This window comes from Nerophis ophidion, linkage group LG01, assembly GCF_033978795.1.
Source record: "Nerophis ophidion isolate RoL-2023_Sa linkage group LG01, RoL_Noph_v1.0, whole genome shotgun sequence".
NCBI classification, from domain to species: domain Eukaryota; kingdom Metazoa; phylum Chordata; class Actinopteri; order Syngnathiformes; family Syngnathidae; genus Nerophis; species Nerophis ophidion.
Genome location: NC_084611.1, coordinates 77,046,669 through 77,074,115, shown reverse-complemented (window position 1 = coordinate 77,074,115; position 27,447 = coordinate 77,046,669). Strand labels below are relative to the sequence as shown.

The 27,447-nt window shown below is 39.4% G+C and overlaps 2 protein-coding genes across 9 annotated transcripts in view; one reads left to right on the top strand and one right to left on the bottom strand.

Annotated features, from left to right (window-relative positions):
- cldnd1b (claudin domain containing 1b) overlaps nucleotides 1–8,713 on the top strand; it is a 9,664-nt gene extending 951 nt beyond the window's left edge. Inside the window, exons 3-5 of the mRNA XM_061912066.1 lie at nucleotides 3,746–3,853; nucleotides 6,030–6,167; nucleotides 7,811–8,713. Of these exons, the coding sequence (XP_061768050.1) occupies nucleotides 3,746–3,853; nucleotides 6,030–6,167; nucleotides 7,811–8,031 (467 nt within the window). The 3' untranslated portion in view covers nucleotides 8,032–8,713. The remainder of the gene's footprint in view (nucleotides 1–3,745; nucleotides 3,854–6,029; nucleotides 6,168–7,810) is intronic.
- Nucleotides 8,714–10,691: 1,978 nt separating this feature from the next.
- On the bottom strand, nucleotides 10,692–26,435 carry LOC133559982 (N-acyl-aromatic-L-amino acid amidohydrolase (carboxylate-forming) B-like). 8 transcript variants are annotated; one of them, XM_061912004.1, is made up of 10 exons: nucleotides 26,219–26,433; nucleotides 26,010–26,082; nucleotides 24,972–25,067; nucleotides 24,763–24,835; nucleotides 17,294–17,586; nucleotides 17,021–17,213; nucleotides 14,745–14,838; nucleotides 11,279–11,386; nucleotides 10,992–11,104; nucleotides 10,692–10,918 (listed from the first exon to the last, which is right to left on the bottom strand). In XM_061912004.1, the coding sequence occupies exons 5-10, from the start codon at nucleotides 17,518–17,520 to the stop codon at nucleotides 10,700–10,702; spliced, it is 954 nt and encodes a 317-aa protein (XP_061767988.1). In that variant the 5' UTR covers nucleotides 17,521–17,586; nucleotides 24,763–24,835; nucleotides 24,972–25,067; nucleotides 26,010–26,082; nucleotides 26,219–26,433; the 3' UTR covers nucleotides 10,692–10,699. The 8 variants fall into 8 exon arrangements, with proteins under 8 accessions (XP_061767988.1, XP_061768037.1, XP_061768004.1 ...); XM_061912053.1 differs by lacking the exon at nucleotides 26,010–26,082 and having other exon boundaries at nucleotides 17,342–17,586; nucleotides 26,219–26,435; XM_061912020.1 differs by lacking the exon at nucleotides 24,763–24,835.
- Between the last annotated feature and the right edge of the window lie 1,012 nt (nucleotides 26,436–27,447).

The window sequence follows — 27,447 nt, the reverse complement described above, 5'->3', positions numbered from 1 at the left end:
TTCACACTCACATTCACACACTAGGGCCAATTTTAGTGTTGCCAATCAACCCGTCCCCAGGTGCATGTCTTTGGAAGTGGGAGGAAGCCAGAGTACCCGGAGGGAACCCACGCATGCAAACTCCACACAGAAAGATCCCGAGCCTGGGATTGAACCCAGGACTGCAGGACCTTCGTATTGTGAGGCAGATGCACCAACTCCTCTACCACCGTGAAGGCCAAAAAAAACTTTAGATGCAAGACTGCAAAAAACATCCTTAGGTTGTTTTTCCTGCCAACAATTGTAAGGAATCCCTCTTAGGTTGCGCGATATAATGATATAAACCGGGGGTGTCGAACTCATTTTAGATCAGGGGCCACATGGAGAAATATCTACTCCCAAGTGGACCGAACTGGTAAAATAACGGCACGATAACTTAGAAATAAAGACAGAGTGTTTTGTTTGTTTAAAAATAGTACAAATATACAAATCATAATGTTGTTTGGGTTTTATTACACTTACATGTTGTGGTTTATAGTTTATTTGTCGATATTTATATTTTCTGAATAAATTATGTGATAATATTCATCAATCTATCAAGTTAAACATTTTTTATTTCAAAATCAAATCGCAAGGTGTTATCTTATGTCAGTGGTGCCCATTACGTTGATCGCGAGCTACCGGTCGATCGCGAAGGGTGTGTTAGTCTTGCCAGCCAGGCATTTAAAAAAATAGACCTAAAAATTAGCGATCATCAATCTTCACCAAGACGTCACTTGGTTGACATTCACGACACCTGAGAGTCTTGGTAGATGACACTGGCTGCTGCGAGATCGCTATTAAGAAAAAGTGACCGAGAGGAAGGCGAGAAACACTTTTTATTTCAACAGACTCTCACGCTGTACTTTCCGTCAAAATTCTAAAAGCCGACTGCACAGTTCCTATCTTCACAATAAAAGCGCTGCTTCCTCTTGCCTGCGCTAACAAAATAAGAGTCTCAGAAAGCTGGCGTGCACAAGCTAGCAAGCTACAGAGTTAATGGATTTCTTGTAAAGTGTATAAAAATGAGTATGGAAGCTGGACAAATAAGATGCCAAAAAACAACCACTTTCATGTGATGTTGGACAGAAAGGAGGACTTTTGCTCTCCTCCATTTAAAAATGCTGACGTTATCCGCACTTCTGTTGGATTCCAATCAATGCAAGTCATCCGAATCAGGAATTACTCCAACTTATGTTCTTGTCTTCATGAAAGAAAGGACTCTATATGTGTTAAACATTATTGCATTATCATTAAAAACCTTTAATCTGTTAACACAAACGTATGTTTCATGAATAAAAACATAAATGATGTATATGAATGAGGTAGATCCCTTCGATCCCCTGGTCAATTGAAAAGTAGCTCGCCTGCAGAAGAAGTGTGGGCACCCCTGTCTTCTGTAGTTTGATAATTTTTCTCTACTGTACTAAAATCATGTGGTTTATTTTGTACATATGTAGCATCATCTACAAAGATACAAATAATTGCTATTGTGACATCCAGTGGACACATTCAGAACAGCCGTTTCTTTCATTCAAAAATTTCAGGTTAATCTTTTATACTTAGCAAACTCATCCCCAGTGTTTCCCCCAGGCGGACGGACGGGGAACAGACACCGTTCTTCGCCGCGTGAAGAACTTTTGGTTGTGTTTTCGCTTCGTATGTTGAATGGCAATATACGATATATATCTCTATTTTTTTTCCGTAAAGTAAAAACAAAACACAAAACAGTCCTAGTTACCTGACATACTAAGATGGTTGTGTGGGTGGGACAATCCTGGGTGCTGCAGCAGAGACGTACTGACAGAGGCAGTACGAAGCGTAGCAACTTGATAAGACTTTAGCACCAAATGATAATTTAAATATATTTAATAAAGTCAAAAACAAATAAGGCAACAAGAGAAGTATCCTACACTTCTCTTTTGTAAAGTAAATCTGAATAGCCGATATGGGCATTTACATCAATTATATCATTTGCCCGAGAAGCTAAACAGGACAAAAAAATTTTTTTTATTTTTTTTTTATTTTTTTTTCGAGACTTTAGGCGGTGGCTCTTTGTTGTTAAGGCGGCCGCCTTAACATCAAAGCGCTACGGGAAACACTGCATTCTGCAGGCTGGATAAAAGGTACAGGGCTGTGTAGGGCTTAGGGGGTTTATGGGCAACCCCCAAATAAAAACCTAATTTTCAATCAATCAATTAACGTTTATTTGTATAGCATTTAATCACTAGTGTCTTTAAGGGCTGCACAAGCCGCAACGACATCCTCGGCTCAGATCCCACATCAGGGCCAGAAATAACTTAACCCAATGGGATGCAATGAGAAACCTTGGAGGAGACCACAGATGTGGGTACTCCTTCCCCCAATGGGCGACTGGTGCAATGGATGTCGAGTGGCTCAATGGATTTTACTCGACAGAACATTAAAAATATTATTTATTTTTGTAAACAATTTTGTTCATGATTAGATCTCCTCCATTCACAGGAACGTCTTTGCGAGTTTAACAAAAGCCAGTCAACGTCAAGAATAGGGCTATCTTTATCGCATGTTATCGCATTCGTCAGCAATCAACTTTAAGAGCCTTTGTAACACATTTTGAAATTCCTCTAATATACCAAATAATATTTATGACATGTATCATTATTGCAGGTGGCTGCAACATAACGTATTTCCTTGAATAGCCGCCGGGGCGCTAATTAATTTAAAACCTCTTCTCACTCCTGCGCTTATTCAAGGCATGCGGTAAAAGTAAGCAGGCACTAATAATTTTAAAACCTCTTCTCACTCTTGCGCTCACCAATGGCATGCAGTAAAAAATTGAGAGTGATTACAAAAAAAAATAATAAAAAATTCTTCTGCGGCCGAGGCCCGGTGGTTGAGGACCACTGCTCTACAACATGTCATCGCGCCCACCTTTACACCATGCTATCTGCGTGCCGGCCGGACGCATGCATTTCGCTGCTTCTCATACAAGATTGCAATGCATACTTGGTGAACAGCCATGCCTTTTACACTGAAGGTTGTGATATAAACAACTTTAACACTCTTACTAATATGCGCCACACTCTGTGAACCCACACCAAACAAGAATAACAAACACATTTCTGGAGAACATCGGCTCTGTAACACATTATAAACGTAACATAACACTTACCCACAATGCCATGGGGGGCGGGGTTTGGTGCTAGCGGGGTGTATAATATAGCCGGTAAGAGTCATGGATGAATGCCATTCTGGGTAAGTGTTATGTTGCGTTTATAAAGTGTTACAGAGCCGATGTTCTCCAGAAATGTGTTTGTTATTCTTGTTTGGTGTGGGTTCACAGTGTGTGGCGCATATTAGTAAGACTCTTAAAGTTGTTTTATATCACAGCCATCAGTGTGATCTGTATGGCTGTGGAACAATACAACTGATTTACACATAGTAAAAGCAAAAAAAACCTCCTCCGCCATTTTGAAAATGACGACAGGGGAAGCGTCACTCGTGACGTCACAAATTTGACCCGGCGGTAAAAGTAAGCATGCGCTTATAAATTTGGGGAGCGAGTTTGACCCGGCAGTAATTCAAGGCAGGCGCTAATAGGCTATTCAAGGAAATACGGTATACTGTATTGCGATATCGATTTTAGGGCATATTAGCCACCCCTATTATGTATGTATTTATGATTTTGTTTGGAATTATGTTAAACATCTGTAATTGGGATCCCATCTTTTTTGACTCCTTCTAGATCCCCAGTTAAGGTTGCAGTGTGTGAGCTTCACTCTTCCGCAGCAGTTTTTGCCAAAGTACAAACATCCTGGAAACCACAACAGTGACGAGGATCTACTTCGGACATGTGAGTACTGCTTCAAAGTTTCATCGTTATAATTAAGTAAAACTGCACTTTTTTCATTGTGCCCATCTTCCTCAATCCTTATGTGAGACAAGGACACATGTCTTTCCATTTTCCGCGCGTTTTAAATAGCAAAAAACTATTCCGCCTATAGAGCCCCCTAAAAACATCCAATTGATTGATTGATTCTTTTATTAGTAGATTGCACAGTACAGTACATATTCCGTACAATTGACCACTAAATGGTAACACCCGAATAAGTTCTTCAACTTGTTTAAGTCGGGGTCCACGTTAATCAATTCATGATATGATAAAACCTGTGACATGCATATTATCCAACTCAGATAGATAGATAGTACTTTATTGATTCCTTAGGAAAATTAAAATTCCAGCAGCATTGTACAGAATTGAGATCGAATTTAAAACGCATCTAATGGGGGTATAAATCGAAACAAAATAAAAAAATATTACAATAAGAATAAAAATAAAAAGCAACAATGAGAATAAAAATATAACAGTAAAATAAGATTGTAGGAGCTAACGCCGAATAATTTATTTTCTAGCGTCGTGACACAGCCACTAGCTCCTCACTCATAATGCAAAGCAAACAAAAGTCAGTACTGATTGAAAAACACAAACAATCATATCAAATACTACGAATATAAACATATCTGTAAAGTATTAGCACACTTTTCGTGTTTTGTTTGTACAGAGTTAGATCAACTGTGTATATAGCGGTTATATCAAGCACTCTGTGCTCCATGTTTAACAATCAATATCATGGTGACTTACTCAGAATGGACAGTTGCCCACATGGCTCGTTTTTTCCAGTTTTTTCTTTTCTTTTTTTGAGGGGTAACACAGTTTGTTAGCGCAAACCATTTTTAATTTGTTGTGATGCAGTCTTGAAGCAGTGTCTTCTTTGCCAGATACACAAGGCCTTTTGGCAACACAAGGAAACACCGTGTGACGCAAAAGTACTCTGATGTTTTTTGGCATGGCTTGGAAAGTTGCACATTTGGTGTTGGGCTTTGAATATTTTAAATATTTCGGCTCAAAAAGATAAGATAGTAGTTGTCCCCGGCTCTTACATAGCCTGCCATGATTTGTGCTATAAACACAGAACACACTGTTGTTGTTGACGTAAGTAGCATTCTTTACGCTGCGCTCTGTGAAATCAATGCGCCGTGGAAAAAAAATGCGTAAAAAAATGTGTCCATTATCCACAATACTTATGTGACACACATTCATCTTTCCTTTCCTGTGTGTTCTAACTAGTGAAAACTATAGCTAGATGCAGCTAAACGGTATATGATTTAGTCAGCATATAAATAGTAAATGGGTTATACTTGTATAGCGCTTTTCTACCTTCAAAGTACTCAAAGCGCTCTGACACAATTTCTACATTCACCCATTCACACACACATTCACACACTGATGGTGGGAGCTGCCATGCAAGGCCCTAACCACGACCCATTTAGAGCAAGGGTGAAGTGTCTTGCTCAAGGACACAACGGACGTGACAAGGTTGGTAGAAGGTGGGGATTGAACCAGGAACCCTCAGGTTGCTGGCACGACCACTCTCCCAACCGCGCCAAGCCCTCTTAAAACCTCAAAATCGTTTTGTATACATTCTATAAGTATATATGTAATGTAGTAACAGGCACATTGATGATAACGTGTAATATTTACAGTAATTTGGTCTTTAAGAGTATGCCTGGGCCAATACATTTTTCTTGATAATATATTGACTTACACATTATTGCCGATTAACAATATTTTGAGACCAAATTAACCACTGATGTAATAATGATACATAATAATGCAAATATACCCTTTCAAATGCAATAAACCTGTATTTCTCGTATTGAAAATTGATATGAAAACTTGAAAATCTCCAAGGTTAATAAAAAAAAATATATATATATATTAATAGCAACATTTTTTTCCCTTGAATAAAATCACAAAAAAGCAATGTTAAGGAGGGGATGGGGGACCCTCAAATATACACAACTGAAACAATAGATAAAATGGCGAAATAAAAAATTGACAAAGTTGCACTTCAATATAAAACATGTCAGCATAGGTAGAGTTCTACATGAGCTATTTGACAATCAAGTTAAGATCTAAATGCTCACTGTTGTTTCTACCATGCATTATTGTATTATCTTTGTTGTAGATTTGTGGAGGTGTCAGTTTCTCCTGCCTCTGGTGTCGCTGGCCTTGGTGTTCCTCAGCGGCCTTGTTGGCGTCTGCGCTTGCCTGTGCCGCAGCTTTACACCCACCGTGGGTGTAGGAGTGCTGCATCTGCTTGCAGGTGAGACTGCACACACGGCAAAGTACATAAAAGTATGACATAAAGAAAATGAGTTGGAGTTGAACACAGTGAAACTGGTTATGTTAACAACACATATACTTAAAAAAAGTATTTACTCTTGTTGCTCAGTATAATAGATGCCGGGCCTCATTAAATCTGCGGCCTGGACTAGATTTCACTTGATTAGATAAAACCATCACCTTAATTAAGACACCTTTAGTACCCTGAAATAAAAAATAAAAAAAGTTTTTAGCGCTGGGTAGTTGTATTTACCTTTTACCATGACTGATACCATAGTTGACATATTTACCACAACACGCACCTACTGCTGACATGGCATCTGTAAAGCAGAAGTTCTCAGGGTAACTAGTACGCAGGTCATTTCGGATAAAGATGCTGGTAATTATTTCAACTCTAAATTGTAGTTATTGTAATAAACTTTAATTATTTTAGCTATTTAAAAAAATAAGTATCATTGAACAATATTTATATATGCATTGTTAACAAACTGTAGGGATGTAACGATAAATGGTAATAATAAAAAACACAGTAAATATCCTAACGGGTAGTGTTACCGTTTTAAAATCAAAATAATTAAAAAAACCATGATTGATAACCACACTAGCGCTAGCTTGTGAACACAAGAGACATTAACGTCTCTCCCCGTTTAGAAACCACATAGCCAATTTTAAAAATTTTTAAACAGGAGGGCTGCACAGTTCTGAGAAAAAAAACTAATTGGGTTTTTCCCCCTCCAAAATTGTGATTGTGATTCGATTTGCTATTTTTTTTGTTTTATACATATAAATACATTAAACTGCAAAAATAGCGAGTGAAGAAAAACATGTTCCTTTTAGACTCTCCATCAACATATTCTTGTCTCAAGGTGCCATACATTACAACAATAATAATTCACTTTCAAAAATATTTGGCTTTATGCAGACAGACTCAGAACTTTTGTGCTCTTACACTGAAGAAATAACCAATGACACCTATACAGTGTTTATAATGTAATTATAATACACAATAATAATGCAAGTGACCATTTGAAAGGACATAACATTTTATTTTTCATGATGTAGAATTGTTTACCATTGTACTGTAATTGGAAAATAATTGTATTTAATATCCTAAACAAATATACATAAAAACTTTAATGTCTTATGTATTCCTGTTAGCATTTGATCTTGCGCCAGTTAGTCCGTGAGTTTAGCAAATTGCAGTTATCAATCATGGTTTTTCAATAAATTTAAAACGAAAACAGTAATGCTAATTGATTAGTCTGAGGTTTCACTGCAGTTTATCACTAATACCATTTATCGTTACATTACTACAGGACTGCAATCTGTTTGTGGTGGTTGGTTCGGGAAGAAAACAAACCATTTGACATTGTGTTGCGTGGCTACGTCGATGTCGGACCATTTTCGTAAATGCAACGCCAGATCAGGATTTACTGTTCCAGATCATCGCATAGCAAGCTAAATTTATACAGGGAAGGTGGTTGTAGTTTATTTGCAATGTGTCAAGCATTGTGCGTGTGTCTGGGTGCATACACAGAAAGCCCATTTTTTACTAAATCAAAATTGGGAAGGCAAACAGCATCGCAGAGTCTCATTGTTGACATCCGTCCTCTACCTCGTTAGCTCTGTGCACTCTGGGTTGCGTCTGCTGCTTCCGGGCCGGCATGGATCTTCTCCACCAGTACGCCACGCCCCCCGAGGGGGTGGAGTCCTCCATGGGCTGGTCCCTCTACCTCGCCCTCATCTCCTTCCCTCTGCAGATGATGGCGGCCGCTTTGTTCCTCTGGGCGGCTCGCAGCCACCGCAAGAACTACACCCGCATGGTCGCTTACCGGGTAGCCTAAAAGGGAGAAAAGTCATCTAAAAAAATAAATAAATAAGTACAATTCCATGCTGTCTCAGGACATCTGAAGGCAGGACTAGTCCATTTGTAGCCAATCATAAATGCTGTTAATGGCGGTTACGCAACATCCATATTGCTTCTTTGCAGTCTTACTTCCTATAGTGCATGCTAATAATGTTGAATTATTTATTAATGCTGGGGTTGCTTTGAATGTTGCCTTCTTTTTGTTTGCCATCGTTTATCTCACCTTGCTCTTGACTTTACTAAGACTTACGAGTTGCACCCCTCGAGTGTAGCTTTTTTCAAAGTGTCATGAATATGTACAACATGGGGTTGTGCATGCTTAAAGGAGATACTTATACTGTAAATCCAACCTGTGGTGATTGTAACCACTCAAAACCCTGCATTTGAAATACCTATTATATCTAACCGCAGTGACTAAAAAAACTATACAAAAATGGCTCCCGCATGATACTGCGACAAATTGCTTTTTTGTAAAACCACTTGTTAAAGAGGCTGACATTTTGTGTGGTGAAAAAAAACAATTTATGTGAGAATGTACTGTAAATTCTAAAACAAGAATTTGTTTTCGATGTCCATGTTTTGTGACGGTTACACTCTGTTTTTTAGGTTATTCTCAAGCACACTTTTTTCTGTAAAAAATAAATTGGACTTTTGCTGAATCGTGCAGTTTGTGTGATTGTTTGTGGAAAACACGTTCAAAATAACACTGCCATTGTTTTTCATAGGGTGAACCATTTTGATATTTATTCACGTTCATTTGAAGTAAATATGCACAATCTATATACAGTATACAAAACTTGTACATTCTAAAAGAAAAAAACAACGTTTTAGCTAAAATTAATTGTTGTTTTATTAACCATATGCGTTGCAAGTAATTCAAGTTTCAGGCAACAAAAAGCACCTTGGGGACGGCGTGGCGCGGTTGGGTCGTGGTTAGGGCCTTGCACGGCAGCTCCCGCCATCAGTGTGTGAATGTGGAAATAGTGTCAAAGCGCTTTGAGTACCTTGAAGATAGAAAAGCGCTATACAAGTATAATCCATTTGGTCAGAAATAAATATTTTTGAAATCAGTTAAGACAGGTTAAAGCTTCACAGTTAAGAATAATTGCATTAGTTAGCCCTTTTTTATTTTTGATTGCGATCTTAAAAAACAAATTCATGGCTTAGCACCTGCAAGTCTCAGTTTCTTCTGCGTATTAAGGCAGTTAAAAAGGCACAATAGTCTGATGTCGTGTATGTCCAGTTATGGTTCTAGCACATTATACATAGCACTTATTTGCTTCTCAGGTCATTATACTGTACCTGTATCTGATGGGCAGGGTGCAGCAAGTAATGGATTAATTAAACTAGAAAAAAGATTATATTTATATTCTGTGGCATTGATTTATGATTGTACTACTACTATTATAAATTGATAAAATCCAAATTGCATAGAACTTAAACTATGAGAACGATTTCCGCCATTGCAATAGAGCGACACGAGAGAATGGTGTGTGGCAGCAAACAGCTAAGATTTATATTTATTAAAATTTTGTATTACTAGAAATGGAAAATGAAGTTTCTATGTTGATGTGCATTTTTCAGAAAAAAGAATGAAGGGTATTACCAGCAGAAAATACATTGTTCATATCATCTTATTTAGCATAGGTTAAGACTTGTATTTATCCCACCATGCGGAAATTACGCTGTTGCAGTGCAGGTTTTTACATACAGTAACAGAAGTAAAACGTTATAAGATTAATCAGTTTCTAGAATAATCAATAGTTGGTGACCGCTGTGTTTGCTGGCACATTCCATTTCAAAATGCACCCATGCGGTAATTTAAATTAAACTGTGTCTGACTATGTTGGCCCTGCGATGAGGCGGCGACTTGTCCAGGGTGTACCCCGCCTTCCGCCCGATTGTAGCTGAGATAGGCGCCAGCGCCCCCTGCGACCCCAAAAAGGGAATAAGCGGTAGAAAATGGATGGATGGATGGATGTGTCTGACATTTTGACTGTAGATAGCATTTGTGTCATAATATGGGGTCTTTTTGAAAGTCAATTTTGCAATTTCATTATTTGCTTTTCATAAAAATTCTAAAGTTGTAATTATCTGATTTAAAAAAATTTATAATTTGACCGCACTAATGAAGTGATTTACTAATTACGCAAGCAAGCAATCTACTGAAATTAATTGGCATCAATCAAAAAAAAAAAAAGTGTTATTTAAAAAAATAATATTAATGACTGTTATGATTATACACATGTATATTAATATAGATACATATATGTGTGTATATGTATGTATTTATATGTAGTAACTTACTGAGATTAATCGCGAATAATCAAAATTCAAAAGTGTGGTTAATCTGATCTAGCAATGTAATCGTTTGACAGCACAGTACAAAAAACAAATGTCAATTGCAGTGGACGCAGGTTCTTAGTAGGATATGTAAATATTAAAGTAGAGCATACATTTATTCAATCCTGTTTGTTAAAAAAATAGGATCGTTAAAAGTTTTAAAGCCTGTTGATCGGTAATGACCATAACTGTCGTGACCCAAGCCAAATTCATGGCTGTCATCTGGTTCCGTGGCAAAGTGGAACTCAATTGCTTTGCTTTTGTGTGATCAATAAAAAACAATGGAATATATAATAACAATTTCAAATGTTTTTTTTATTGATTCTTATGCTTTTGTCCATACTGATGGACGGGATGCTGATGCTGATCTTCTCAGCTAAGTGGAAGGCAATCTTCTTCTCGTAGTAGGCACATTCATTCACAAAAAACGGGTAGGCCGCCTCTCCCTGGTGCGTGACGGTCTCCCCGGTAAACGTCAGGAAAATGGGATCCCCAGGCTGGAGGAGTTTGAAGTCGTTGTCCTGCAGAATAATAGTAGCACTCTTGATACTTGCGCTTACCATTTTGTCAGGGGCGGAACACAAAGTACAGTACTTGTAGCTGGGGATGAATAGCAGCTGTGATCTCGTTGGTAGAGGGATCTCTCGGGTAGTCGATGGTCTTGGTCCATTTGAATGCCTCCAACTGGCCGCCTTCAAAAATACATCCTGTCAAATTGAAGACAGTTAATGTCTTAGCAATTTGTGTAAATCTACTAAGGTGCATAAGGGCCACAATGAAAAGAGAAAAAATAACACGACTAAAAATTTAATGAATTTCCTAATAAAATATATTTCGAAACTGTAAAGAAAAATGTATGTAGATAAATGCACAATATTCACCTGAATTGAACTTTTGTAGCCATTCAAAGATGAGTTCCAATATTTCCTTCACCATGTTGTAGATGTCAGCTCTGACTACCCCAGTGGGTTGAGGGCCGACTTCTAACGCTGTATACACGAAAACAAAACAAGACAATAAACTCACATTGTATCCTTGAAAGATAGTATCATACATGGCTATTTTTTTTTTACACTATGGTTAAATGGTCGTCCAATCGTTATACCGTAATTTGCTAGTGAATAATTGCATTGAGTCCCTCTTATTTTTTGTTTGTTTGTTTTTTTTGTTTAGTCCTTAAATGCCTAATATCATTGCAGATTTTTAGAAACTTTCTGCAAAAGTTTACTGTTTTGAGGCGGGTTTTTTTTTATGATTTTATGTATTTATCAATGTGTTCATTGTACTTCAACCTAAAAAAAAATTCACAGGGTTATAAAAAAAAAAAATGTTAAACAATTGTTGTATTGATGTTTTACTGGTTTTAAAAATGTAAACAATGGGTGGCAGTGAAAGCACATACTCAAAGCTCCTTGACACTACACTGTTTTAATTAATCTTAACTAATAATAGTAATGATTATAATTACGAAAATAAACACCAACAAAGAACTCCCGATTGTCCGCCGTCTGCTTTGTTGTCCATGTGTTGCAGACATTCTCTGTGTATGTTTTACACCAAGTGTTTTTCCATCTTAAACATTTATTTATGTTCCAACTCATTTAACGCATCTTAAGAGGATTTGTGAACCATTGAGAGCTCTCTATATATTGCAAATTTCGTTGGTAAATGAAAGACAATGAGAAATTATTATCACACTTCAACATATCTGCCACGTTCTTTGCTAGGTCAGCATTGTAAATTAAAATCTGTTTACAAATACAAATGTTGAATGTATAAACTGGAACTAGAATTAAATTAGCAAAAGTAATGCTCATTGGCCAAAAACATTCTGGAAAGTTGCAGGAATTGGACAAATAATTGACGGGGAATGGTTGAATTTGCAGGGAATTGGTTCAAACGCGATATTGCAAATTCACGGAGAGACTGCCCATTTATCCAGGTCATTATTGTATTCTCAGGTAGACTCAATCCATCACAAGTGGAATGTTCAAGTTGTCTTAGAAGACGTTTCCATTTTCATCCCTTTTCAACCCTTTTTCAACTATGCTTGCACCTTCAAAACCCTCAAATCTAGACTCCAAACATCCCAGAACAAGCTAGTCAGGTTACTTCTAGACATACTTGCCAACCCTCCCGGATTTTCCGTGAGACTCCCAAAATTCAGCGCCTCTCCCGAAAACCTCCCGGGACAAATTTTCTCCCGAAAATCTCCCGAAATTCAGGCGGAGCTGGAGGCCACGCCCCCTCCAGCTCCATGAGAACCTGACTCAGCAATGTTGTGACCCTCTTAAACTGAAAAATACTGCCATCTACTGTACATAGAATGGAATAGAATGTAAATATATTCTACATATATTCTACATTTAAGTGCAGTCAAGTCATTAGGGAGTCTGTTCTGAAGCCCACAGTAAAGAGACGTAACTTCATCACGTCGCCTGGTTATTGACTCCAACCCAATATATTAGACCGTCGGCGAGCAAAATTAAGAAATACACTTGCAAGTTCCAGAACGATTGGAAACAAGAATTTCAGTTTATCCAGGAGAGTTCGAAGGGGAAGGGGTATGTTGCCTGTAAATTTTGTAGAACAGACTTCTCCATTGAACACGGCGGCCGAACGGATATACTCAGCCATGAACGGTCAGCGAAGCACAAAGCGTCCGCAGCGCATCATCGTTCACAGCCCAGTATTATGTGCCACCTCGCAAAATGGAGAACTGATGGTGTAACTTATGCTGAGACCAAAATGGCTATGCTGATAGCTGGAAGCAACATCCCGTTGTCATTTGCGGATGTCTCCAACAAATCCGTGATATATGTTCCCGAATTCGGAGATCGCGCGCCAATACGCAAATGGCAGAACAAAGGTTACTCGAATAGTGAAAGGCAAGTGTTGTTGTTGTTGTTGTTGTTTTTAGTAACCAGCAAGCACAGTACAGTTAGTAGAACAACTGTGTTTTTATTACTGTGTATTTTATAGGTGCCGTCGGAAATTCAACTATTTCTTTTATTAATATGTATAATAAAATAAATATATATATAGCTAGAATTCACTGAAAGTCAAGTATTTCACACATACACACATATATATATATATGTGTGTATATATATATATTTATATATATATATATATATATACATATATATATGTATATATATATATATATATATATATATATATGTATATATATATATATATATATATATATGAAATACTCGAGTTGGTGAATTATACTCCTCCCCTCTTCACCACGGTCCCCCCCCCCCACCGCCCCAACCACGCCTCCGCCCCACCCCCGGCCATGCCCCCCAACCCCCACCTCCCGAAATCGGAGGTCTCAAGGTTTGCAAGTATGCTTTTAGACCTCCACCCCAGATCACACCTCACGCCTACCCACTTCTCCAAAGTGGGCTGGCTCAGGGTGGAGGACAGAGTAAAACCACTTGCACTGAGCCTAGTCTATAAAATTTGCTACACCTCCCTGATACCGAAGTACATGTCAAACTACTTCCATAACGTAACTGACCACCATAACCACAACACCAGGGGGAGCTCCACTAACTACGTTAAACCCAGATTCCAATCTAACAAAGGTCTTAACTCATTCTCCTTCTATGCCACATCAATATGGAATGCACTCCCAACAGGTGTAAAAGAAAGTGCATCTCTACCCTCCTTCAAAACCGCACCAAAAGAACACCTCCAGGCAACTATAACCCTAGACTAACACCCTCCCCGGATTGTAAATAAGTAAATGTATATACTTGTTCTTCTGCTTCCTGAACTCACTATGTTCACCGCTTGCTGTACATATCCTACCAAGTCAGACCTACACTGTTTCAATGTCCATTTCCCAGATGATGCAATTGTTGATGACTGAAGTGCTGATATCAACCAAACCTAACTCCCCCCTCCACATTCCATCCCCCATATTGTAAAAAATTCAATGTATATACTCTGATGATTAACTTGTGTGATGCTTATGCTGATAGTATATATTTGTACCATGAATTGATTTACGTGGACTCCGTTTTAAACAAATTGAAAAACTTATTCGGGTTTCACCATTTAGTGGTCAGTTGTACGGAATATGTACTGTACTGTGCAATCTACTAATAAAAGTTTCAAGCAATCAATCCGAGCAGGGCTCATCAGTTCATGCTGACAGATTTATGTAGGATAGCTCTAGTCTGAGAGCCTGGAGCAGGATCCAAAGTTTTTATCTTTAGCTGTCAGAGCTGTAGAAGATAAATACTTTGCCTGCGCAAATATAGTACATTGTTTACTTTCATGCAGACACACCTATGCTTATGTGTGTACACACACACACACACACACACTTACAGAAGCCATGTTTGCCTACAGTATCAAGTGAGTAGGTCTGAGATTCATCTTCACCCATCTTGATTAATGCCACGGGCCAATTCAAGGCTTTACTCTGTAAAAAATAATAATAGCCTTTTATGCATTTGATAATTAAAATAAAGCAAATAAAGGACAATACAATTGTGAAGTAAACACAACTTGAATTGTAATCACTAATGAGCAGTGAGGAAAACCTGTTGAGAATCGTAATGTTTGAGCCAAAATAAGTAACTTTTACGTCCCGTGTGAGTTTTTGTAGTTTATTTTGTATCTGACCACAATTCATGAATTACATTTAAGTTCTAACTTCTTCAGGTTACAAATAAGAAATTAATTGCAAGCGTTCACTTTTCCTCATTACATAACATAAAATACTGTACACATCAATGTTTGGATTAAAATTATACAAGTGCAAAAATAACTCAGCTGTAAGTATCAGCTGTTTATAGTAAATAAAAACATCAATATCACATGTAAATAAATATAGTTAACAAAGCAGTAGCAATATTTTCCCTTGATTACTGGTTTTAAGCAGTATTTATCATTAAACGTTTCCTGTGACGAATACAATAATCTTTTACTTTGATATCTACTGTTTGTAAGCCATATTCATCATTAATCCTTTCTTTTGACAAATACTGGTTTTACACAGTTTTCATAGATAGATAGTACTTTATTGATTCCTTCAGGAGAGTTCCTTCAGGAAAATTTAAAAAATAATTCCCTTTCAAGAATACTGGTTATAAGCAGTATTCTTTATTAAACCTTTGAAAAATACTGGTTGTACACAGTATTCATTATTAAACCTTTGAAAAATACTGGTTGTACACAGTATTCATTATTAAACCTTTGAAAAATACTGGTTGTACACAGTATTCATTATTAATCCTTTGAAAAACACTCTTTGTACACGGTATTTATCATAAAACATTTCCTTTAATGAATACATTCAACATTTCCTTTGATAAATACTGGTTGTTTTCTGTGTTTATCATTAAACTTTTTATTTTGATAAATGCCGGTTGTACTCAGTGTTCATCATTGAATTTTTACTTTGATGAATACCGGTTGTGCGCAGTATTCATCATTAAACTTTCCCTTTGAAGAATACTGGTTGTACGCAGTATTCATTATTAAACTTTTCTTTTTAAGAATACTGGTTATAAGCAGTATTCAATATTAAACCTGTGAAGAATACTGGTTGTACACAGTATTTATCATGAAACATTTCTTTTGATAAATACTGGTTGTTAGCTGTTTTTATCATTAACCTTTTATTTTGATAAATGCTGGTTTATCAAAACCGTTATAAAGGTTAATTTATCATTAACCTTTTATTCTGATAAATGCCGGTTGCATGCAATCTTAGAATAGAATAGGATAGAAAGTACTTTATTGATCCCTGGGGGAAATTCAGCACCACAGGGATCAATAAAGTACTTTCTATTCTATTCTATTCTAAGATTGCGTGCAAACTTTATGCCGGTTTATCAAAACCGGCATTTATCAAAATAAAAGGTTAATGATAAATGCCGGTTGCACGCAATCTTAGATTAGAATAGAAAGTACTTTATTGATCCCTGTGGTGCTGAATTTCCCCCATGGATCAATAAAGTACTTTCTATTCTATTCTATTCTATTCTAAGATTGCGTGCAACCGACATTTATTAAAAATAAAAGGTTAATGATAAATACAGCTAACAACCAGTATTTATCGAAGGAAATGTTTAATGTCCTTATCATTGAATTTTTACTTTGATGAATACTGGTTGTACATCATTAAATGTTTCTCTTTAAGAATACTGGTTGTACAAAGTATTCATTAAACTTTTTAAGATTACTTGCAGTGTTCATCATTTAATTTTTCCTTTGAAGAATACTATTTCGCAGTATTCCTATTTAAAGTTTTCCTTTGATTAATACAAGTTCGCATATGCATCATTAAACTTTTCCTTTTTGAATGCTAGTGTGTAGTATTCATCATTAAACTTTTCCTTTGAAGAATTCTGGTTGTACACACTATTCATTATTGAACATTTCTTTTGATGAATACTGACTGTACGCAGTATTCATTAAACTTTTCCTAAGACGAATACTGGTTGTAAGCAGTATTCATTTTTTAGGTGGTAAGCAGTATTCATCTTTCACTTCTTGTTTCTATTTACACCATTACCGTTTTACTAATTTTTGCTTATCTAAAATGGATACAGATTAAAAGGGTGTACACACAAAACTGTTTTAAGTGTACAATTCACCTGTACGTATTTACAAATGTGCATGACGATCCAGTCTTGGTTGGACAAAATGAAGCAGGGGCCCATGTTGGAGGTGGTGTTGTGGAGGTCACATAACAAGTCCACGGCTTCTGGGCTCCCTTTGGGCCCAAGCAGAGCGTTCAGCTCCTTAGCTCGCTTCATCTCGTGAGTCGATGAGGGCCCTAAGGGTGCACTGCAAGTCCAAACAAATTGACACAAGTGAGCATATAAAAGATTGACATACTCAAATACCAGTCCCCCCCCCCAACATACCTCAGCATAGCATATGTGAAGCAACGATTGAGATCTTTTTCTATGTACCGTCTACATTCTTTCACAGCCTCAGGATTCGAAAGCACCGTCATTACAGACGCGTGCCCGACTTTATCCACCTTATTTTTCTTCATTTGTCGCACCACGTGCACCCCGGTCATCTCGTTGCCGTGGGTGCCGCCGCACACGGCGAAGCGGGTCAGCGGCGGGAAAGAGAGGTGCTCCATCTGACGAGTCCTTGCAAACTTCACTATGGTACTCAACTATGTGGTCGTCCTGCTTGTGCCTCGAGCCTGTTTTAAAGGATACACATGTTAAAGCAATTAGGCTAGAGAAAAGTGTGTGTGTGTGTAGAGTGCCAAAGTCTTTTTAGTGAGCCATTGGCTTTAATGAGTGACCCAGAGGAAGAGATTTAATGTTTATCGTTGGACTGTCGTGTCTAGTTACACATCTATTCATTGTGAATGAATAGCCACTGAAGTCCATAATTGCTGACTACGAGAACAGTCTCACTCGTCCATGGCATTATATTCTCATGGCACTTAATCGATGAGAACTGGACTGTTCAATTTGTTTTAAAAGACCTTTCACTTCTCATTCGGGCAGACTTCATCAGTTCATATGCAAAGACCAGTTAGGACAGTAGTAGTCTTGAGGGTTTGGTTCCAGCACTATACTCTCAGACTACAGTTATCCTATCTATTAGTCTTCAAGGCAATGTCCTTTTAAGACAACCTGTTGCTATTAATTCAATGACTTTAGATCCATCCATCCATCCATTTTCTACCGCTTATTCTCTTTCGGAGTCGCGGGGGGCGCTGGCGCCAATCTTAGCTACAATAGGGCGGAAGGCGGGGTACACCCTGGACAAGTCGCCACCTCATCGCAGGGCCAACACACATAGACAGACAACATTCACACTCACATTCACACACTAGGGCCAATTTAGTGTTGCCAATCAACCTATCCCCAGGTGCATGTCTTTGGAAGTGGGAGGAAGCCGGAGTACCCGGAGGGAACCCACGCATTCACGGGAGAACATGCAAACTCCACACAGAAAGATCTCGAGCCTGGATTTGAACCCAGGACTGCAGGAACTTCGTATTGTGAGGCAGACGCACTAACCCCTCTGCCACCGTGAAGCCTTTGGATCATGGGTGTCAAACTCTGGCCCGCGGGCCAAATTTGGCCCGCCTTTTAATTTCATTTGGCCCTTGTGGCAATATCAAATTAACATTAGAGCTGGCCCGCCGGTATTATACACCGCATTCACCGCTAATACTTATACTGGCCAACCCCTCCGAAAATCTCCCGGGGCAACCATTCTCCTGTATTTCTCCCGATTTCCAACCGGAAAACAATATTGGAGGCGTGCCTTAAAGGTACTGCCTTTGACCTCCTCTACAACCTGTCGTCACGTCCGCTTTTCCTCCTTACAAACAGCATGCCGGCACAGGCACCTAATATTCGTAGCTTCTACACACACCTAAGTGAATGCAGGGCATACTTGGTCAACAGCCATACAGGTCAAACTGAGGGTGGCCGTATAAACAACTTTAACATGGTTACAAATATGCGCCACACTGTGAACCCACACCAAAGAAGAATGACAAACACATCCGCACCCTAACACAACAGAACAAATACCCAGAACCCCTTGCAGCACTAACTCCTCCGAGACGCTACAATATCTGGCTTGGGCACATCAGATTAGATCAGTGTGTCGCGAAATGAGCAATAAAAAGGCCTGAATGTTTGATTCATTCATTCATTATTCTTATTTCATTTTCAAATTTATTATTAGCCTGTGGAAAAAAGTTTATTTTGATATTTTCCTCAGAAAGCTGCAAATAGAAAAGAGGCATTCAATTGTTATTAAAATTGTATTTTTGATATGCCATTGATATTTTTTTATTATTATCATTATTATTTGAAACTCAATTTTGCTTGTCACTATAAAGTTATATAAGTCTTGCTTGTTCAATATACAATGCAAAATTTTTTGGGGTCCCTATTAAAAGGTTAATTTGTTCAACCTTGGCCCGCAGCTTTGTTCAGTTTTAAATTTTGGCCCACTCTGTATTTGAGTTTGACACCCCTGCTTTAGATATTGACTAAGGCCGTGCTCACACTACACAGTCCCTCCTGGATTTCACAGGCTTTTTTTTTGTTATTGTTGCGGCATAGAACTCCTGAGAACTCTGCTCAGTTGCATTGTGGTTAGTGTCCGTCCTGAGATCGGTAGGTTGTGAGTTCAAACCATGGCCGAGTCATACCAATGACTATAAAAATGGGACCCATTACCTTCCTGTTTGGCACTCAGCATCAAGGGTTGGAATGGGGTGTTAAATCACCAAAATGATTCCCGGGCGCGGCTACCGCTGCTGCTCACCGCTCCGCTCACCTCCCAGGGGGTGATCAAGGGTGATGGGTCAAATGCAGAGGATAATTTCACCACACCTGGTGTGCGTGTGACAATCATTGGTACTTTAATTTGCGGCCTTTTCAGAACAGTTGCAATGTTTTTCGGCTTACTTATTTTCAATAACATTGAGCCAGCTTGTGATTTTAGGAATTTGTTATCAATGTTGGGCAGCACGGTGGCAGAGGGGTTAGTGCGTCTGCCTCACAATACGAAGGTCCTGAGTAGTCCTGGGTTCAATCCCGGGCTCGGGATCTTTCTGTGTGGAGTTTGCATGTCCTCCCCGTGAATGCGTGGGTTCCCTTCGGGTACTCCGGCTTCCTCCAACTTCCATAGACATGCACCTGGGGATTGGTCGATTGGCAACACTAAATTGGCCCTAGTGTGTGAATGTGAGTGTGAATGTTGTCTGTCTATCTGTGTTGGCCCTGCGATGAGGTGGCGACTTGTCCAGGGTGTACCCTGCCTTCCGCCCGATTGAAGCTGAGATAGGCGCCAGCGCCCCCCGCCACCCCAAAAAGGGAATAAGCGGTAGAAAATGGATGGATGGATCAATGTTTTAAGTGTTTCTTGTAACCTTCACCTAAAAAATACTCACATGATTTTAACACAAATAGGAAAACAAATACTTTATTGATGTTTTACTCTTTTTTTTTTTTTTTACTCGACACATACTTTTAAGAAGACACTTTAAGGTGTTAAAAGTACAACCTCAAAGCTCATGATCAAATCTCTGTACTGTATTCATTATAACTAATGATGGTAATAAAAAAAAAATTATTTCGTTATCCAACGTAATAGTGTATAAAATAACATGTTTTACATCAAAGATGTTTATATTAACTGATTGAAGAATATAAACACTATGTGCAGTATTTTGGAACATTTGGCATTTATCTGAACTTAGTAGATTACAGTGTGCCTTTTTTATATGTACAGAAATAAAAATGTATACAAAATAAATCTTCGGTAAATCAACACCATTAAATATTGAAGGTACAAAACTCAATATGTGCCAAAAATTTAAACTTAAACTTAAAAGACTCAAAGGAACATTTGGTCTGTAAGTAGTGCAAGTCAATGCAACTGTATGCCAAAATACATCCTAAAAGATTGATTGATTGATTGAGACTTTTATTAGTAGATTGCACAGTACAGTACGTATTCCATACAATTGACCACTAAATGGTAACACCCAAATAAGTTTTTCAACTCGTTTAAGTCGGGGTCCACGTAAACCTTAGATAAAACTGTTTACAAGTTTGGGGCAAATAAATGACATGCATTCCAGTAAAACGTTGAAAAACATTTACTGAATGACATTCTAGATCAGTGGTTCTTAACCAGGGTTCGATCGAACCCAAGGGGTTCGGTGACTCGGCCTCAGGGGTTCGGTGGAGCCTCCACTCAAGCCACACCCGACTCATCGTGTACATAAAAACTTCTCCCTATCGGCATATTAGGGATACGGCAACAGCAGAACCCAAACTGATTTGCAGGTGTGTAATTTGTTACGAGTTCATGCACTGTGTTGGTTTTGTTCTTTGAACAAGGGGATGTTCATGCACGGTTGTGCACCAGTAAAAGATCATATAACTTTGTCATGAATTTAAAAAACATTTTATTTTTCACTAAAGAAGGGTTCGGTGGATGCGCATATGAAACTGGTGGGGTTCAGTACCTCCAACAAGGTTAAGAACCACTGTTCTAGATAGATAGTACTTTATTGATTCCATCAGGAGAGTTCCTTCAGGAAAATTAAAATTCTGACAATACAATTGCATTTGTTTACAAATATTGGGGTCTTTTCTTAAGCTAATTTTAATAATGCAAGGGAGTATTCACCTGTGATTAATCATGATTAATCCAAATTCAAAAATGTGCTGAATCTAATTTTAACCCCCCCTCCCCCCCAAAAAAAAACGGGACAAATGCTTTCTCCGGGGCATAGCGTGCATGTTACATAAACATTCTTGCCTTTAATTTCAGTGACCGCCGGTACTTGCAGTTTGAGAACGCTATTTTTGAATTTCCGTGAATCCTTGTGTGTCATTTCGGGGTGTATATTGTAGCGTCCCGGAAGAGTTAGTGCTGCAATGGGTTCTGGGTATTTGTTTTGTTGTGTTACGGTGTGGATTTTCTCCCGAAATGTGTTTGTCATTCTTGTTTGGTGTGGGTCCACAGTGTGGCGCATATATGTAACAGTGTTAAAGTTGTTTATACGGCCACCCTCAGTGAGACCTGTATGGCTGTTGACCAAGTATACGTGGCATTCACTTGTGTGTGTGAATAGCCATAGATATTATGTGACTGGGCCGGCAGGCAAAGGCAGTGCCTTTATGATTTATTGGCGCTCAATAGTTCATCCTACGCCCGTGTGCACAGCGGCGTTTTAAAAAGTTATATATTTTACTTTTTGAAACCAATACCGATAATTTCCGATATCACATTTTAAAGAATTCATCGGCCGATAATATCGGACATCTCTGCTTTTAACATGTGTGCATTAATTATCCATCCATCCATTTCCTACCGCTTATTACCTTTTGGGTAGCGGGGGGCGCTGGTGCCTAACTCAGCTACAATCGGCGGGAAGGCGGGATAAACGCTGGACAATTCGCCACCTCATCGCCGGTGTGCATTAATTACATTTTTTGAATACGTTTTTATTAGTTACACTCAAACGATCAAAGTAATAATCGAATTACTCGTTGCAACCTTGATACATAGAATATGATAAAAACTTTTCAAAACAGGTTACAAAAGCTCTTCTTGCTTGCAAAGAATGTTTGCGTCTGTATATGTGCAGCAAGTGAGACCAGAGATTGCCTAAAAACTATTTTAAAAAAAAATTATTCTTGAAGACTTTGAACCAATTCATAATGCTTATTTTTTTTGACGGCACCCCTAAAAACACTGTCATAGATTCGACCGATATAGGGGGAATATATGGGCTAAATCTAATGAATCAGATCAGACTATGAAAGAAGTCCTTAATCGGAGATGGAAGTACCGTATTTTCCGGACTATAAAGCACACTACATTTGAAAAGAAACTAATTTCCATACATTAGCCGCAATTGACTATAGGTCGCAGATATATTGAATTGAATTAAAGTATTTATTTCAGGTAAATACTAGTAATATACTTTGTGAAATGAAGTTGTTTACACAGGAAGATTTTGTCAATGTTTATTTACATAACTTAATTGTTTCCAAACCGGTGCCTGTCACACGGCAGTAAAACAAAACAAAACAGAAGTCATCGTCATGGACCCACTAGCTGCGTAAGCTAGCTTTCCAATCAGTTAAACCGAATCAATAACTCCATGGTGACGTTTTGATGAATTTACTGAGGAATTTTCGAAACTGAAAAAAAGACTGCCATTGTAAGTTATACTAACACAGACACTTCTAAATGTGTTAGTATATGAGCTAATGCTAACGACGCAAGTGTCATTACATTGCGATAGCACGTACAAATATGCAATGACACTACTATCAAACGTGGCAGTTTTGTAAGTGTGAATGGTTTTAGTTATATTGTAAACTTAAAAACCGTTGCTCAGAGTGATAAATGAAGAAACCATAGGAGTAGAAAGGCTATAAAAGTTAAAGTACCCATGATCGTCACACACACACTAGGTGTGGTAAATTATCCTCTGCATTTGACCCATCCCCTTGTTTACCCTCTGGGAGGTGAGGGGAGCAGTAAGCAGCAGCGGTGGCCGTGCCTGGCAATCATTTTTGGTGATTCAACCCCCAATTCCAACCCTTGATACTGAGTGCCAAGCAGGGAGGTATTGGGTCCCATTTGTATAGTCTTTGGTTTGACTCGGCCGGGGTTTGAAGTCACTACCTTCCAGTCTCAGGTCGGACACTCTAACCACAAGGTCCCTAATACAATTACTGTAATAATGGCAGTATCTACCATTGAAGACACCAAGGTTTTGACCTCTGTATTTTTTTAGGTGATAAGTAGATGATCTGACTGACGGCAAATATACTTTGTGTAGGACATCGGACGCTGTACAGAACGGACGGAACGGCACTTGTTGAGTTAAAGTTAAACTACCCATGATTGTCACACACATACTAGATGTGGCGAAATTATTCTCTGCATTTGACCCATCACCCTTGATCACCCCCTGGGAGGTGAGGGGAGCAGTGTGCAGCAGCGGTGCCACGCCCGGGAATCATTTATGGTGATTTAACCCCCAATTCCAACCCTTAATGCTGAGTGACAAGCAGGGAGGTAATGGGTCCCATTTTCATAGTCTTTGGTATGACTCGGCCGGGATTTGAACTCACGACCTACTGATCTCAGGGTGGACACTCTAACCACTAGGCCACTGAGTAGGCGCTTCAGATATAAGACACCAAACAGAAGGAAAAACTGTAGACTTTCAGCCCACAGCACCTGTAGTGAGCGAACTCGTCCAAATCATGGCGCTATAGCACAAGCAACAACACAACTTTTCAGTGTAGATGTTAGAAGAAAAATCCATAAATGAGCCGCGCAGTTCTATTAACCACAGGGATCAAAGCGTGGGGAAAAAAAGTAGCGGCCTATAGTCCGGAAAATACGTTGATCCTTATTACAAGTCACTGTTATAGCAGATGTTGATCCGAAATCGAAGGAGAGCAGGAGGGTTTGGAGGTGTCAAAAATAGAATTTTTATATGGGTTTCTCAATTACTCTTGGTTTTTTTTTGGGCCGTTTTCTGGTGGTCCGGGAGTACAACCTCGCAAATACGGAGAGTTCTGCTGTACACAAACCTGCCTCTTTCTAATACCCAAACACAACGGAACCCCAAAGTCACGTCTGCCCGCATCTGTCCCGAGTTTCATCCTAAGTCAAAACAGCTTCATGCTGCGTAAACAAGCTGGTGTTGGGAAAGAGTCTCACATGCTAAACCTCGAAAGCGGCACCCCAGTCGGACCATACAGCTGCTCCTGAGGGGCCTCAGTGGGAAGGCATTCACACACGCAGCCCCACATTCCATTTAAAACGCACGTTGCATCTTTAACATGTGAGGACATCCCACCTGGTCACCGAAGCTGGATGTAGTTCACACTAGTGTTTGGTTGTAGTGGATTGGAATTGGATCACACTTTGACCTGTCAGAGAGGGGGGCAGCTTTTTTAGGGACACTTCAGTTAATTGCAAGACCGTACACCCAAGTCCTAAAGTCCACTAGACTCTGGTCCACAATAAGTTACATATTACCAAGTAAATGTATTTTATTTTGCTTACCTGTCTGCCAACACCTGGCTTCAGTAAGCTGTCACAGTGTTTTGTCAACCCGCCACCACTCAGCGTAGTTGTATTCCACACACCTTTTCAGTGTCGCTGTTAGAAGAAAAATCCATATATGAGCCGCGCAGTTCTATTAACCACAGGGATCAAAGCGTGGGGAAAAAAAAGTAGCGGAAAATACGGTGATCCTAATTACAAGTCACTGTTAAAGCAGATGTTGATCCGAAATCGAAGGAGAGCAGGAGGATTTTGAGGTGTCAAAAATATAATTTTTTTATGGGCTTCTCAATTACTCATGTTTTTTTTTTTTGCCATTTGCCGGTGGTCCGGGAGTACAACCTCGCAAATACGGAGAGTTCTGCTGTACACAAACCTTCCATCCATCCATTTTCTACCGCTTCTTCCCTTTCGGGGTCGCGGGGGGCCCTGGCGCCTATCCCAGCTACAATCGGGCGGAAGGCAGGGTACACCCTGGACAAGTCGCCACCTCATCGCAGGGCCAACACAGATAGACAGACAACATTCACACTCACATTCACACACTAGGGCCAATTTAGTGTTGCCAATCAACCTATCCCCAGGTGCATGTCTTTGGAAGTGGGAGGAAGCCGGAGTACCCGGAGGGAACCCACGCATTCACGGGGAGAACATGCAAACTCCACACAGAAAGATCCCGAGCCTGGATTTGAACCCAGGACTGCAGGAACTTCGTATTGTGAGGCAGACGCACTAACCCCTCTGCCACCGTGAAGCCCTGTACACAAACCTGCCTCTTTCTAATACCTAAACAAAACGCAACCCCAAAATCACGTCTGTCCGCATCTGTCCCGAGTTTCATCCTAAGTCAAAACAGCTTCATGCTGCGTAAACAAGCTGGTGTTGGGAAAGAGTCTCACATGCTAAACATCGACAGCGGCACCACAGTCGGACCATACAGCTGCTCCTGAGGGGCCTCAGTGGGAAGGCATTCACACACGCAGCCCCATATTCCATTTAAAACGCACGTTGCATCTTTAACATGTGAGAACATCCCACCTTGTCACCGAAACTGGATTTAGTTCACACTAGTGTTTGCTTGTAGTGGATTGGAACTGGATCACACTTTTACCTGTCGGAGAGGGGGGCAGCTTTTTTAGGGACACTTCAGTTAATTGCAAGACCGTACACCCAAGTCCTAAAGTCCACTAGACTCTGGTCCACAATAAGTTACATATTACCAAGTAAATGTAGTTTATTTGACTTACCTGTCTGCCAACACCCGGCTTCAGTAAGCTGTCACAGTGTTTTGTCAACCTGCCACCACTCAGCGTAGTTGTATTCCACAAAAGAATGCCTCGTGGACAACGTCTTATTCATTTCATGCACACGGCTGTACACGTGCCATGAAAATCCTCCCCTAGTACAGTTGAGTGTTCTCTGTTCCAGTCTTCCCACATCCTTACTTGCGTTATGTCCTCCCTAGAAAGGCAACTCCCCTTTCAGCTCAAGTTTCACTTTGTGATGCAAGAGAGGAAGGACTCGCTCTCACAGTGTGCGTGTTTTCTTCTGCCGAACCAGTAAGAGTCAGAGTGGAACTTTAAAGTAATTATAATCAGGGCCGTGACCAGGATTTGACTATACCGAGGTCCAAAATTGGTGGTCTACGGAGAGCTTTGAAAGGCTGAAATCATTGGTATCGCAGCACTATATGAATAATATGGCCTCCAGCCACGCAATGAACAATGCACTTTTTATAAATGACTTTGCTGAAGTTAAGCGTATTAAACAATGTTCACATTTCAGTTCAGTTTCATTTTATTTCGAAAATGCATAAGACACAATGTAATGCATCACACAATTCCAGTTGTTTCTGTCCTGTCTTGTGATCATGTTTTGTTTAGTTATATTCTGTTTGTTTTTGACTCCATTAGTTCCTGTTTTTGCGCACCCTGTTTTAAGTTTCCATGAAAACTCATTAGTTTCACCTGTACTCATTCGGACGCAGGCACTTGATTTGTTTAGGACTCACGCACTTGTGTTAATCATGTCACTATTATTTAAGCTTGTTGTTGCCAGGCAGTCGGCCTAGCGTCATTGCTCTTTTCATGCTCTGCTCGAGTGGTGTGGCTTTGCTTTGGCCAGACCACCTTCACGCCATGTCCCGATTAGTCCGTCTGTCAGGATGGGGCCTTCCCAGGAAGGCAGACGGACGGACTACTCGGGACATGGCGTGAAGGTGGTCTGGCCGGAGGTTTCGGCTTGGCCTTGAATGGCAGCTCCCGCCATCAGTGTGTGACTGTGTGTGTGAATAGGTGAATGTGGAAATAGTGTCAAAGTGCTTTGAGTTCCTTAAAAAGGTAGAAAAGCGCTATACAAGCATAACCCATTGACTTGTTTAGCTATGTGGTAAAGTACAGTAAATAGAAGAATTTGGTAACAATATCACGGTTATCATTATTGCAGTATTGTTGAATGTGCTCAAAAGTACTTCTGA